At 31.8% G+C, this 14,327-nt stretch overlaps 1 protein-coding gene, 1 long non-coding RNA gene and 1 pseudogene across 3 annotated transcripts; 1 reads left to right on the forward strand and 2 right to left on the reverse strand.

The window, feature by feature from the left end:
* Nucleotides 1-273: 273 nt before the first annotated feature.
* Nucleotides 274-1,797, reverse strand: LOC108855337 (thioredoxin reductase 1, mitochondrial). 2 transcript variants are annotated; one of them, XM_018629136.2, is made up of 3 exons: nucleotides 780-1,797; nucleotides 528-584; nucleotides 274-400 (listed from the first exon to the last, which is right to left on the reverse strand). In XM_018629136.2, the coding sequence occupies exons 1-3, from the start codon at nucleotides 1,795-1,797 to the stop codon at nucleotides 387-389; spliced, it is 1,089 nt and encodes a 362-aa protein (XP_018484638.1). In that variant the 3' UTR covers nucleotides 274-386. The 2 variants fall into 2 exon arrangements, with proteins under 2 accessions (XP_018484638.1, XP_018484637.1); XM_018629135.2 differs by having other exon boundaries at nucleotides 274-584.
* A 42-nt stretch (nucleotides 1,798-1,839) lies between these two features.
* Nucleotides 1,840-3,984, reverse strand: LOC108855339 (ankyrin repeat domain-containing protein 2A-like; annotated as a pseudogene).
* Nucleotides 3,985-5,953: 1,969 nt separating this feature from the next.
* Nucleotides 5,954-9,091, forward strand: LOC108852841 (uncharacterized). The gene is made up of 5 exons (XR_001949605.2): nucleotides 5,954-6,105; nucleotides 6,358-6,479; nucleotides 6,587-6,723; nucleotides 6,802-6,897; nucleotides 6,978-9,091. It is a non-coding gene; the product is annotated as an uncharacterized LOC108852841 (long non-coding RNA).
* Nucleotides 9,092-14,327: the final 5,236 nt, after the last annotated feature.

The following is a 14,327-nucleotide window of genomic DNA, read 5'->3' on the forward strand; positions in this document are numbered from 1 at the left end:
TCTCGAGCGTGGTGATCTTCCCTATATCCACACTTCTTCTTGTACGTATTTTCTACTTATTTGTAATGGAAATCATCAAATCTTTTTGTATTAATATGTGCAACAGAATCTGGGGAGATCAATGCCTGTTTCCATTTTTCTGTCTCTCCAAAAGTTAAAGGAGTAAAATACGTTTTTCGTTACGGTTATATGTTTGTATTACATGAAAAGATAACACTTGGTATTATAATTTGCATTAGTAACTAGTTTGGGATAAATCATGTTCACTAGATATTATGAATTGAAATGCATTATCTGAGAATCCAATCTGATGGACTTTTTTTTGTGGTAGGCTCGTAGCTAGTTTTAACATTGGAGCTACAGCTCTGAACAATATCCCTAATTCCCTACTCAACTCCAACTGCAGTATTAAGAAATAATCAAATCAAAGCCCCTTAAACTAATGCTAAAAATAATCAATCAGAGATCAACGGTTGGCTCTCTACGACCAAAAGACTTGATCTGAGCATTTCTTCAATCGCTCTTACCTTGCTGCGATCCAATCTCCTGTAAGTAATGCTCCGCATCCAACGCTGCCATGCATCCTATACACAAAACAACCACAAACAAGTTGAAACGACAGATCAATGCTCTATAAACAGAACCAAACAAAGTGAGGTTCAAGTCTAGCAACTGTTTAAAAGGACTGAAAGATCTCTAGTCAAAGACTATTACTACAAGAACTAACCATCTCTACACCAAGCAATGTAACAACAACACAAAGAGTAGTGAGAACTAACCAGTTCCTGCAGCTGTTACCGCCTGCCTATACTTCTTATCCTGAACATCACCAGCGGCAAAAACACCTTCAACGCTAGTCTCCGTAGTCCCAGGCCTCGTCACCACATAACCATCCGAATCCAGCTCAACCGCACCATCCAAAAACCTCGTAGCCGGCTCATGACCAATAGCAAAGAACAATCCATTCACCTTCAAATCATCCACCTCACCAGTAACCACATTCTTCACCTTCAACCCTCCAAGCAAACCTCTCTCCCCACTGTCGTCGTCTCCATAAGCCTCCACAACCGTCGAGTTCCACACCACACCGATCTTAGGATTCTCCAACGCTCTCTGCTGCATAATCTTCGACGCTCTGAACGCGTCCCTCCTGTGGATGATCCTCACGTCGGACCCGTACTTGGTCAAGAAAATCGCCTCCTCCATCGCCGAGTCGCCTCCGCCGATCACCGCCAGAGGCTTGCCGCGGAATATCGGCGCGGCTCCGTCGCACACGGCGCACGCCGAGATCCCGCGGTTCCAGAAACCGCCGGAGCCTTCGCCGGAGCCGGGGAAGGAGAGGCGTTTCGCGACGGCTCCGGTGGCGAGGATCACGGCGTCGGCGACGACGGCTCTGGAGTCGGTGAAGAGCTTGAACGGCTTGGAGGAGAAGTCGACTCTGGTGACCGTCTCGGTGAAGATTTCGGCGCCGAATCGCTCTGATTGGCGGCGGAAGTTGTCGGTTAGGTCGGAGCCGAGGATGCCGTCAGGGAATCCGGGGAAGTTCTCGACGTCGGTGGTGGTTGTTAGCTGGCCGCCCGGAGCGATGTCGTTGGCCATCCATCCTTCGAAGAGGAGAGGCTTTAGCTCCGCTCTCGATGCGTATATCGCCGCCGTGTGAGCCGCGGGGCCGCTTCCGACGATGCAGAGCTTTGTTCTGTGAGTTTTGAGTCCGTTCGTGGCGGCGGCGGAGGAGAGGGTGGAGCTGAGCCGTGACAGAGACTTGATCAGGAATCGCGAACGGTTCAGATAACTCATTGTTAACGACGACGTTTCAAAGCCAGAGAAGAGCTTTTGGACTTATGTAAGAATAAAATTATTAAAATAATTAAACAAGAGAAGTAATTAAAATTAAATCAGAAAATAAAAAACAAAGTATACAAAAGTCTGTGAATTGGTTTTCACACAACACAAAGACAACATGATCTTAGAGCTTTTGCTTTTAACCATAAGCTCAAAGGAAAGCGTCCTTCTCGAGCAGCTTCACCACCTCGACTTGGTTGTTGAGCTTGGCCACGTCAATGGGTGTCTTCTCGTCTTGGTTTTGCAGCGTCCTGCGACCACACACACGTACACAGTTGTGAAGAAGTGTTTAACTTTTAGTGGTTTGTATTGTGAAGACTTACACTGCAGCACCATTTTTTAGGAGAAGGCTAACGCATTCTTTCCTCCTGTAACCAGCAGCGTAATGAAGCGGCGTGTTCTTGTTTTGTCAACTGCATTCACACTTGCTCCAGCGTCGATAAGAACTTGAGCACATTTCAACTGTGTAGAAATAGGGAAGGGGATCAATCAATAGGGTCAATCACTCAGTTCACTACCAAGTGAATGATGATGATACTTGGCTTCAAAAGTGAACCAACTAATACCCGAATATTAAAATTGCTCATACCTCGCCATATCCACAAGCAAAATGCAATGCTGTCCTTCCTTCAGAATCTTCTTCATCTTTGTTACCACCAGATGCCAAAGCATTTTCCAGACCCTAATTAACAGCATATTAATCCAATAAAGAGTTCAACAAAAACCAATTCTGAAAGTGGAATAGAGTTGAGACAATGGCCAAATGGTCAAAAGCATTATGAACATTTATGAAAGTAGGAAGCAGCAGCCTAACCTCAACATTACCAAGACTGGTAGTTTGATGAACAATAGACTCTTCTTCTTCTTCTTCTTCTCCCTCGCCTTCTTCAACTGCTACCTCGGGTTCAGCTGAAGCAGTCTGGTCAGGAAAGCCATGAATAGGCATACCCATTGCTTCACCAAGCTTTTTCAACACATCTTTATCATTCCAGTACCTAATATACCATATATAACAATTCCTCCATAAGCACAAAACCATACCAGAAAAAGCATTTAGAAAAAGATTATAAAATGTATGAACTGACTTCATCATAGCAGAAGGACCACCAGCATCAATCTCATCAAGTATAGGTTTCAACTCCGGATCCTCCTTCATCCTCGCCATACGCTCAGTAAACTGCTCTGCCGTTCCAGGATTCGAGAACGCATCCAAAAAAGGAGACATTTGTGGATCCTGAAGGCAGACACAAGCCACAAAAGATTCATTCATTCAAAGCCTTGCCTACCAGGAAACGAATAAAAAAAAGTAATATTTTACTTACCTGAACTATGGCTTTACCAAGACGATCAGCCATAGTCAGAAACTCGGGGTTATGCATAACTTGCTGCATTGTGCTCATATATTGCTGTGGATCAATGTTAGGGAAACCTCCTTCTCCTACTCCACCTCCCTCTGCTGCTGCGTTTGGAATAGATCTCTGAAACTGCTCAGCCATTTGGGTAAAGGCAGGATCTTTAGCAATCTGCTCAGCCAATTCTCTGATGCTTGGATCCTGCCACAAAAAAACAAAACAACCATCATTACTAGAAATCTCCAAACAAAGATAAAAAAAAAACCATTTTCAATTTAGCTAGCACTTACGTTGAGGATACTAGCCATGTTGGAGAAATCAAAAGCATTGAAATTGAGGCCAGGAGGAGGGTTGTTAGCTGAAGAAGGTGAACTCCCAGAGGAGGCTGTTGTTGATTCCGGTTTAGTACCGGTTTTCTCATCTTACAGAATAACACAGAACCAAGATCACTAAATGTGATTAGAGACGATTTAATTCGAGATTGAAGAGATGAAACATAGGCGGAGGTGGAGATCAGATTGCATACCTGAAGGAGACAGATTCTTGTCTGGACGGGAAGCCATTAGATAATAACTTAAACCCCTTAAGAGAGATAGAGAGAGAGAAAAAAAAACACAATAGATTATTCAGACACAAGCAGCGTGCAACATGGAAGTAAATTGTAGAAGAAGATTAGAGACGGAGGCGAGACCAATCAAAGAGCAATGAGTAAAACCAGAAGAGAAGACAACGTTGTGGTGGCAAACGGACAAGCTAAGACGAAGACAACTACAGATAAATCAAAAATTATATTTTATTTATATTTTTGATGGAAACTTTTTTTTATCAGCTAGAATGGACTGAATTATTGTTAGGCCCATTTCTAAGCTATTTGAGCCCAGTCTACTTCATAACCACGAGATGACGATTTTGGTTAGGATTGTAAAAATGAACCAAAAAAGGTTATGATTGTAAAATTTGATTAAACCTTGCAAATCGAATCAGACGATCTTTTTTCATGTATGCGATCATTAACCAAACTAAACCAAAATTTTGTGCAGTAACTTAGGCTTCAGCCAACGGTTTCCGATGCAAACCGGAGTTAATAGCTGAAAATGTTTTAAAAACTTTACCGAACACTAAACCGGACAACTATTTGGGTTACCGTTCAACATCATTTGACCCGGTCAAATCTGGTATAGTAATGTGGTTATATCTTTTAAATATTAGAATTTAAAAATAAAATTAGTAAAATAATACATAATTAAAATGCAAATAGGTACCAAATGTAAAACATACGTTATACAGATAAAAAGTTTATATGGTTAGCTTTTATACTTTTGATAGTTTAAATGATCCCTTTTATAAACTATTCAACCGGTTTATGACTGAATTAATTATTAGATATAATTTGATTATGTGATTGGTTCATGATCAAATCTAGTCTACCTATCGGGTCGATTCAGTTTTGAAAACATTTGATGAAACTAAAATTGAAAATTTGTATAGGAATTAGGCTGCATTCAACTAAATATAAATCAAATAAAAAACATGTAATATTTTTCTTTCCATGTGAATCTGAAACTAAAATCTCTATAGATAATATGTCAAAGTATTGTGTGAAAAACAAGAGTAATTGTCACACATGAAAGAACTATTGTAGTTTATTTTTATAAAGAAATTTAAAAGAAATTATAGATAATCCAACCGTTGGATTATTGTACCGTTGGATCTCTATCTATTATTTTCCTTTAAATAAATATCTTCTTTCTACAGAAATAATAGAATTATCTTAAATAAATAATAGGAATCTTTATTTCGACGGTACACTTATTTACTGCAGGATGAGATATTTATTGCAAGAGACAAGAAATAGATACTACTTTCAACAGTACAATAATTTACTGCAGGATGAGATATTTATTGCAGGAGGCAGGGAAGAGATACTTCTTCAACGGTACAATAGGCGATAAAATCCTATTATCTATCAAAAATTAGTAAAATAATACACAACTAAAATATAAATAGATATCAAACGTAAAACGTTATACATATAAAATGTTCATATGGTTAGATTTTATATTTTTGATAGTTTAAATGATTTTTATAAACTTCAATAATTTTGAGATCAAATCCAACTGATCAATGACCAAATCAATTATTAGATCCAATCTTATTATGTGATTGGTTCATGATCAAATCTGGTATAACCATTTGATCGATTCAGTTTTAAAATACTTGATAAAACTGAAATTAAAAATTTGTACAGAAATTAGGCCGCATCCAACTATATATAAATCAAATCAAATCATGTAATATTTTCATTTCCATGTGAGTCTGAAACTGAAACCTCTATAGATTATGTCAAATATTGTATAACAAACAAGAGTAATTGTCACACAAAAAAAGGAACTATTGTAGTTTATTTTTAAAAAGGAAATTTTAAAAGAAATTATAGATAATCCAACCACTGGATTATTGTACCGTTGGATCTCTATCTATTATTTCCTTTAAATAAATATCTTCTTCTTTCGATCAAAAAAAAAAAATCTTCTTCTACAGAAATTAATAGTAGTTTTTAAATAAATAATAAGAATATTTTTTCAACGGTACAATAATTTACTGCAGGATGAGATATTTATTGCAGGAGGAAGGGAAAAGATATTACTTTCAAGAAACAATTACAATAGGAGGAGATATTTATTTCAAGGTTTTTTGTAACATAATATTTATTTCAAGTTCTCAACGGTACAATAATTTATCTATAAATATGCAGGCTTCGTTAAGTTTGATACCACACTTGAACAGATACATCAGCCTCAAGGAGCACACAGCGACTCTTGATCAGGAGAAAGAGACTCGTTTTCAAAATCTATTGCAGGATGGTTGCTTCTACTTGTCAACCAAACAACATTTGGCGTCTCTCCTTCAGGTACTTACTAACTTTTTTTTTGGTTATTACAAACTGGATTGCTCACTCTATGTTAATTTGTCTTGACATTCATTGTCTAATTTAGAGATAGTTGATATAATCCATTATGGTTTTGCGATCTTTGTAGTAACAGTAAGTAAAGTTTCTATGTTGTGCCAGACTTAGTTTGTTTTGTATCAGAGAGAGTTCTCATTTTCAAAGATGAGATAGATTATAATTACCTCATCTTACTTTTCTTTTTTTTCTTTCCAGCGCACGTCATACCTAGTCTCATACCAGCATTGCTATGAAACAAAAGAGTTGGGAATTTCACAGCAGTCAGAGTCTATAACCAAAAAGGCGAAAGAGTCATGCTACTTCTGTTTCTAATAAAGGTCCCCCTCGTACCGCAAAGTTTTATTCTTTCATTTCGGGTTGATACCCTTTATTATTTTAAGCACCTAACTAAATCTCGTTTTGTGTCTTTTTTTCTTTAATACAGGGGAGGAAAAAGATTTAACGAGCTGTGCTAACTACTTGACGTTTCAAACATAACCTCAAATAGTGTAGCAAACGATCTTAAATCAAAAGTGGCAAATTGTTTGTTTACAAGTTCAGGCGTGTCACCACCGAGTAAATGTATTCTTCTCTTTGTCTTACTTACTATTCAAATTATCTGCTGCCATTTTACTTATCAGATCTAATTCTGAAACACAGGTCATTTCTTGAATCAAAGGAACGGGAATCTTGTGCCCTGACCAGGTCGTCTCAGTGTTACGGAAATGATTCAAGAAAAAGACATCAACACGCAAGGTGGGTTTAGTTTCAGCCTTCAACTTATATATAATGCTACAGCTGTTTTCACTTATACTCTTTACTGTTTCAATTTGCAGTTGCATAATCCTACTCCCATGACTTCCTTTTAAGTCCACACTAGATTTTGATCCGCACGCCCGTGCGGATTTTAAAATAACTTTATATAAATAATTATACATTTAACATTAATTTTATTAGATTAGAAATAGAAAACTGATTGTTGTTTGGTTTTTTATTATATACTATTTTAAAGAGTCTCACATATTTTTTGTGTTTATATATTTTTCAGCATTGATAAAATGATCAACATTACAACTACTATATAAGTATTTGAAGTTTTTTGAACCTAATTAATATTTGAAGCTTTTTAAAATTAATAAATATTTAAAGTTCCCTTTGTTTTTGTGTTAATTAGATAGATTATTTTATACACTTATCATTTTTATTAAATATTAAATAAGTTATTATATATAGTATAAATATACTACTTATTCTGGGACACGAAAAAAATTATACATGTTTTAATATTATAAAATGTTAAAAATAATTTTATATTGATTTGATATTATGAAAATGTATTTATAATGGGGGAATTATGATTAACACAATAAGTAAAAAATAATTTGAAAGTTTTAGTTTTTATGTCAATTTTAAATTATTTATGTACACTAAATATTGATTTTGAAATCTATCATTTTTTATTTTATGCGTGGACTATTATTTATTATAAAGATCAATAACCTTTCCAATAATATGCGTGACAACTAACAAAACACACACACACATATATATATATATATATATATATATATATATATATATCTTGTTATAAAGAGTTACTAAGACATTAATTAATCATAGTCTATTTGTAACAATTTACTTTGGAGGCAAGATTAAAGAAGGGAAATAACTTTTTTCAAAATAAAAAGAAAGGGAATAACTACAGGAAGGAATAAAATGAACCACATCGGTTGTTTATAATATAAGTTGTTAGTATATATTATTAATTGTTTAAGGAAAGTTTATATATTGTCACAAATATTAGATTATAGTTGAGAATCTTGAAATATATGAAGGATAATAAGTAGTATCCCATGATTTTAGGAAAATAATATTAAAGCTAGTATATGTTAGCGAGATATAAGGTTGTATCAGGTCATTAATGATTTAGCTCAATTAATTTTTATATTTATAGTAATATAACAGTGGCAATTCCTTGTAATTATTTAAGAAAAATCAGGGTTAAAGACTAAATGTACTTCAGTTTTAATAGTTTAGATATTTTAGTCTTGAATTTTGTCAATTTTGTTAAAATAAAAATTATTAAGTCTGTCAAAACAAGGTTTCTTAAGAATTTTTTAATATAACTAGAGTGATCTTGAAAACTTATGTGTAAAATATCTGAAACAAATAGAATATTATCCTGTCTTTAAGAATAGTAATATGTTTTGTTTGATTTATCACTTTTGATCACTAAGATTCTCTTGATAATGTTTCTTCCCCAAAATTTTTAAAGTTTTTCAAAGTTTTTATATAATTAGAGTGATTATGTAAACTTATGTGTAAATTTGTGACAACACATAAAATTAAAAATACAAGTCAAGCTTTTATAAAGTTTCCTTTTGTTTGATTTGTTTTGTGTCCAACATTTTTTAAAATAAAAAAATACAATGTTTCTTTCCCAAATTTTTCTAAGTTTTCAAAGTTTTTAAGAAATTTTTATGTGTTAAAAAAAAAGAAAATTTTATATAAGTGATTATGAAAACTTATGTGTAGATTTTTGACAACACATAAAATACATTATCATGTCATCATGATCGATAGGTGATATGTTTTGTTTGCTTTAACACTTGATAGTCACAAGTTTTTCTTAAACAATCTAACTATTATAAAAATTCTTATTGTTGTTGTTTATTTTTTTTAATTCAAAACTGCATCGGTTTTTTGTTTTGATTATTTTTTGTCAACAAATAAAAACGTTTATCTCAACAATTACACTTTACAAGATTTGGACCCTAGCTTCTTGTTACTTTAGGTTCCAAACATCGTATAGTCCATCTAACATAGACATTATGTATATGAAAAGTTGTGATAATCTTTGTTTTTTTCTTTAAACAGCATGGTATATTGTAAGTATATTGTCAAAAAAAAAACAGTTGTTCAAAAATTATGTGATGGCAATTTTAGTCAACCACTCTTATGGACTGTTGATTTTGTTTGAATACTTTCTTTTGAGTGGTGATGAAGTGATCGGACGAGTAAAGCTCATATAAAACATGTGTACTTTGTCAGTACACATGTTATTGTGAAAAGAATGACGGATATTCTTTTGTCATATTAAGATTGTTAAATTTTAAAGGTGTGATATTTTATGACTTTGATAGTACACAATTGGTTGTTATTGTGAAAAGAATGATGGATTTTTTTTGAGTGATGAATTACACATGATGGGCTTGTTAATGGTTAAATATTAAGATTGACAAAACTTTACAGATGTGATATGTTTTGTGTTCCAAACAAAAGACCTGGGGGAAAAAAATCAAATATGATTTGATAGGAAAAGTTGTAGACTCAATAAAAAAACAAAAGTTAAAACAGTAGATTGCAAGAAAACATCATATCATTTCATCGATACTATTAAAACAGAAGGTCTTTTTTTTGAGATGACCTTCTGTTTCAACAATATTTACAGATTTTTGTCACTGGAATATTTAAAACCTATACTTTTAATTAAATGTTTTATTTAACTAAATTCTTTTTATTTAAACAGCAACAACTTTTGGATACATTTTTTGGGTAAGTAAACGTTGTTAAACGGAAACAAATAGACGATTCTTCGTCTACATAGTAAACGACGGAACATATTTTTTAAAAAAAACTTCAATTGCTATAACAAACTAATTTTCATTTCTTAGACAATATATTTACCAAACTTTGTATATTTATAATGATGTTCCATCAACACAGAAGCTTCAACGATTAAATTTTGAAAGTTTCCCTCTCCAATACTGGATTCTGCAGAACAATAGTGTATAGACCATTCATCACTTCCAATCAATGTTTTCCCTTCAAACATACATGCTGCACTATTCAAACTCCTGAATATCAAACTTATTAATGTTAAGATTCAATTTTATAAATTTGTAAGCTTGCATTTTTATATGTATAGTATGAGTTACACACGAACCAGTAAACCAAGAATCCTTTTTTAATTTATTAAAATTAAGCAATGTCAAATCATACCAACCCCTAAACCCTGTATTTTTAAGAGTAGAATGTACTAATTTTGAATTCTCACGGTATTAACCATTGTGCAATATATGCGGCCAAATTATTGAATTTGAAAAGCTTTTTAAATGATTCAAACAAAAAAAAGCTTTTTCACATCAATAACCAAAATCTATACTATTAAAGCAGAATCCCTAATAGGATTCTGCCATTGGTTTTTTCAAGTTATTTACAAAGAAATGTCACTGTTGTTTTTGGAATGTTTTAGGTACTTCCCATATATTTTTAGACCAATGAGATGCTTCTATTTTAAAATCATTCATAAACTCCGTTAATAAAAAAAGGCCCATGGATTCTACTTACAAAAGGCTCATCATCCGTTTCCACGTGTGACATTATCAAAAGGAAAAATTTTCAGTTGATCAATAATAGCTAAGATGAACACACAAGCATTGATCGTGAAAAAATAAGTGAGAGATTGAGAAAGAAACCACAATTTTTTTTTTGAAACACAGGTCAACAAACGTTTGTTGTCTATGTTGATGAAACCAGAAAATGGGTCTGACTGAGCCAATATAGCTGAGACTTGAGGGTAAACGATGGGTCTGGGCCAATTTTTTAACAACTTAAACATTAATATAAAGCTCACCATGAAACACAATTTTTAGCAAAAATGATTGTGTAGGAAAAGAATATGTAATACAAAAAAAAATAAAAAATCGTTTGGTAAAAACAAATCTGAGTATTTCTTTTGCCAAACAAATAGGTATTTATTTCTTTGTAATTATAATGGCCATCATATTTATATATTTTTAAATTGTATAGATATCGTGTTTCCAATATGTAAATACATGTAGAAATATAATGACGTCTATTTATATTATTTTATTACAACTTTGTATTTATTTACATTTTTAATATGCCTTATTTTTTGTTTCCAATATATATTTTTTTATCATATCCCATTATATCATTATTATTTTGATAAAAAAACAAACAATATGAAAATCAAATATTTTAATGATTGCTAAATTAAAAAAAATCTGATAATTATATTTTAGCTGTAAATTTCTATTATAAATTAACAAAACATTTAACACTCTTATGTTTATCTCACTATAGTAAAACCTAATACAATTAAAATCTATTTCAGTATACACAAAACCATTATAATTTATTTTATGTAAATGTAAAATACTAAAAATGATTCATAGATAATGATATATGTTAAAAAAAAGTTAAGAAATTACAAAAGAGACAATACCACGCTTTTAAAGCGCGGGTCAAAATCTAATATATCTTATTAAAGTATAAGTACTTTAAGCTTTTGTTTGATAATAGAGATAAAGTCTTTAAAAAAATTAAATTTTGTTTGGTAACAAAGATAGTAGAGAATTTTGTCTTTTCCTTATTTAAATGATAGATTTAATTATTTAATGTCTTTTCCTAATTTAAATAATAGATTTCTTTAATATAATGAATCTTAACCAAAATAAATTTCTTTATAGATTTTTTGTTAACATTAAATATATTTCAATATTTATTAATAAAAATAATAAAATAAAAATCACACATCAAAATCAATTTATATATCATATAAATAAAATATAAAATATTTTATTTATAAATTGTTCGTATAACACTTTTATAATATAAGTCCAATTAGTTATAAATATTAGATTTTTATATGATACACTGTGATATAATAGACGATTAAAATCACATAATATAATTATTTAAAGTAATAAATAAATTTTTTGTTTAAAATTTTATACTAACAATTATGTAATACATATTAATTTACACACACATATAATATATATATATATATATATATATATATATATATTATCATTAGAACAAAGAAAAAAATTAAAGTGAAAGCAAATATTTATACGGTCACGGGTCAAACTATAAAAATAAACAACAATGGCGTAAGATTTTTTTTAACAAAATTATTTTAACTTCAAATATGTTTATATATTTTATTTTTTATTAATAATGCTAAGATTTTGGAATTGGAAAAAATTATGACTCATCTCTATATTATTTTAATTAGGAATTTAAAATTTATATCAAAATATTTTTTAAAACTTTTAATTTTATTATAACTACAAATGTTAATTTTCAATCTAAATTTATGTTTAAATATTACAAATATATCATTTATAAATAAAAAACTAAAAACATAAAATAAATACCTGCCCGGTTGGGCGGGTCAAGATCTAGTTATAAGTTAAATAAATAGCCAAAGACACCCAAATCTCAACATTGTTACAACCTCGTACAAAACCACATAAAAAAAACTCTTCCGTGCTTAGTAATCAGCACGATGTTCCACATGAAGGACGAGGAGAAATACGATCGGTATGGACGTTTACGCCATATTTACCTTTACTAACGCCATATTTAGTTTTAGTACAATAATAGAGGCATACGTCAAAGCAAAGATTAAAATTGTGATACCTTGGAAGGCATTTACTCCTCATACAATTTTTGATGCATGAATCTCTATCTAGTGACGCATTAGCGAAAACTTTCCATCAGACTTCTTTGAAAACATGTCTTCACTGTTCAAGCACCAAGTCGTACTCATTAGCGTAGCCACCACTATGATCAATATCATCATCTTCTGGTTAACTCTTTTTCCATCCATTTTCTTGTTTGAACAATTGATTTTTTTTTGTTCTGTAGTTTTAAGGGATAGGAATTGATTGTGTGTTGCTTGGTGAGGATTTGCGAGAATTTGTATATGTTTATTTTAACTACTTTTATCAACTCTCTGTTTTTGTATATGACTAACAAACGGCTAAGTATAGCTTTTTCTTTCTGGTCTTACAATTCATCGTCGCTGTCTATATGACTTAATGTATTACTGTTTTCCTTTCTTGACTTAGACAGAGTGTTACAGAGGTGACAATTATTGATTTATTTTTGTTTGTTTTCTTTTCCAATATTGACTTATTGTTGATTCGCCGCTGGTTAGCACTTAATTTTGTTATGCTTTTACCTATGTTAGATCCTAAATTAAACTATGTACTTGTGTAATGGGTATGATAATTTCAATCACAATGAATTGCAGTCAACAACAATAAACAGCGAGCAATTAAATCAAAATAGAAATTTTTGCTCGATTTCAAAACATTGCTTAGGATGCACGGAACTTGTGGAGAGCAATTCTCAATCCTCACAGCTTAGGGTTTGCACCCTTCATTACCTTATTCTTTTGATGATTGATGGTGACCATGCATTTCTCGTAGCCACATCCCAAACCTTGACACTTTTGTTCCTATTTCGTATTAGTAGTAGCAACTGGCACTAGCAACTATATTCCTATTAATTGTTTCCAGTGAAAGGACAAGTGAGGGTATCAATAATTTTGCTTTCGATTTCTCTGATGATCTTCTCATGTTGGTCCTGATTCATTTCTTTCTCTAGAAAGGCGTCCATTCCAGCTCGTATATGGTTTCTTTTTGTTGTTGTTTGTGTTTTGGTTCAAAAATTGCATCGTTTTCTTTTTGTTTTTTTTTGTCAACAAAGAAAAACGTTTATCTCAAATATTACACTTTATTTGGACCATAGCTTCTTGTTACTTTAGGCTCCAACCATCGCGTAGTCGACTAACATATACATTGCTATTCTGTATGTACCATGCTATATATATAGTATATATGTTAAGAATAGTATATTTGAAAAGTTGTGATACTCTTTGTCTTTTTTCTTTAAATAGCATGGTATATCGTCAAAGACAGTTGTTCTAAAATTAAGTGATGGCAATTTCTAGTCAACCATGATGATACGTACACTCTTAGGGACTGTTGTGTTTTGTTTGAATGCTTTATGACATGTGTATGTTATGAGTAGAAAGATCACAATTGGTTGTTATTGTGAAAAGAGTGATGGATTTTTCTTTTGAGTGATGAAATTACTCATGATGGGACTTTGCTTTTTAATGGTTAAATATTAAGATGGTTAAAGCTTTACAAATGTAATATATGCTTTTCCGTAAATAGCATGGTATATCGTCAAAAACAGTTGTTCTAAATTAAGTGATGGCACAATTTTTAGTCAACCATGATGATATATACATACACTCTTACTGACTGTTGTTTTTGTTTGAATACTTTCTTTTGAGTGGTGGTGAAGTGATCGGACGAGTACAACTCATATACGTGGTGAAATTACACACATAATGGGAA

This window comes from Raphanus sativus, chromosome 4, assembly GCF_000801105.2.
Source record: "Raphanus sativus cultivar WK10039 chromosome 4, ASM80110v3, whole genome shotgun sequence".
Taxonomy (NCBI): Eukaryota; Viridiplantae; Streptophyta; class Magnoliopsida; order Brassicales; family Brassicaceae; genus Raphanus; species Raphanus sativus.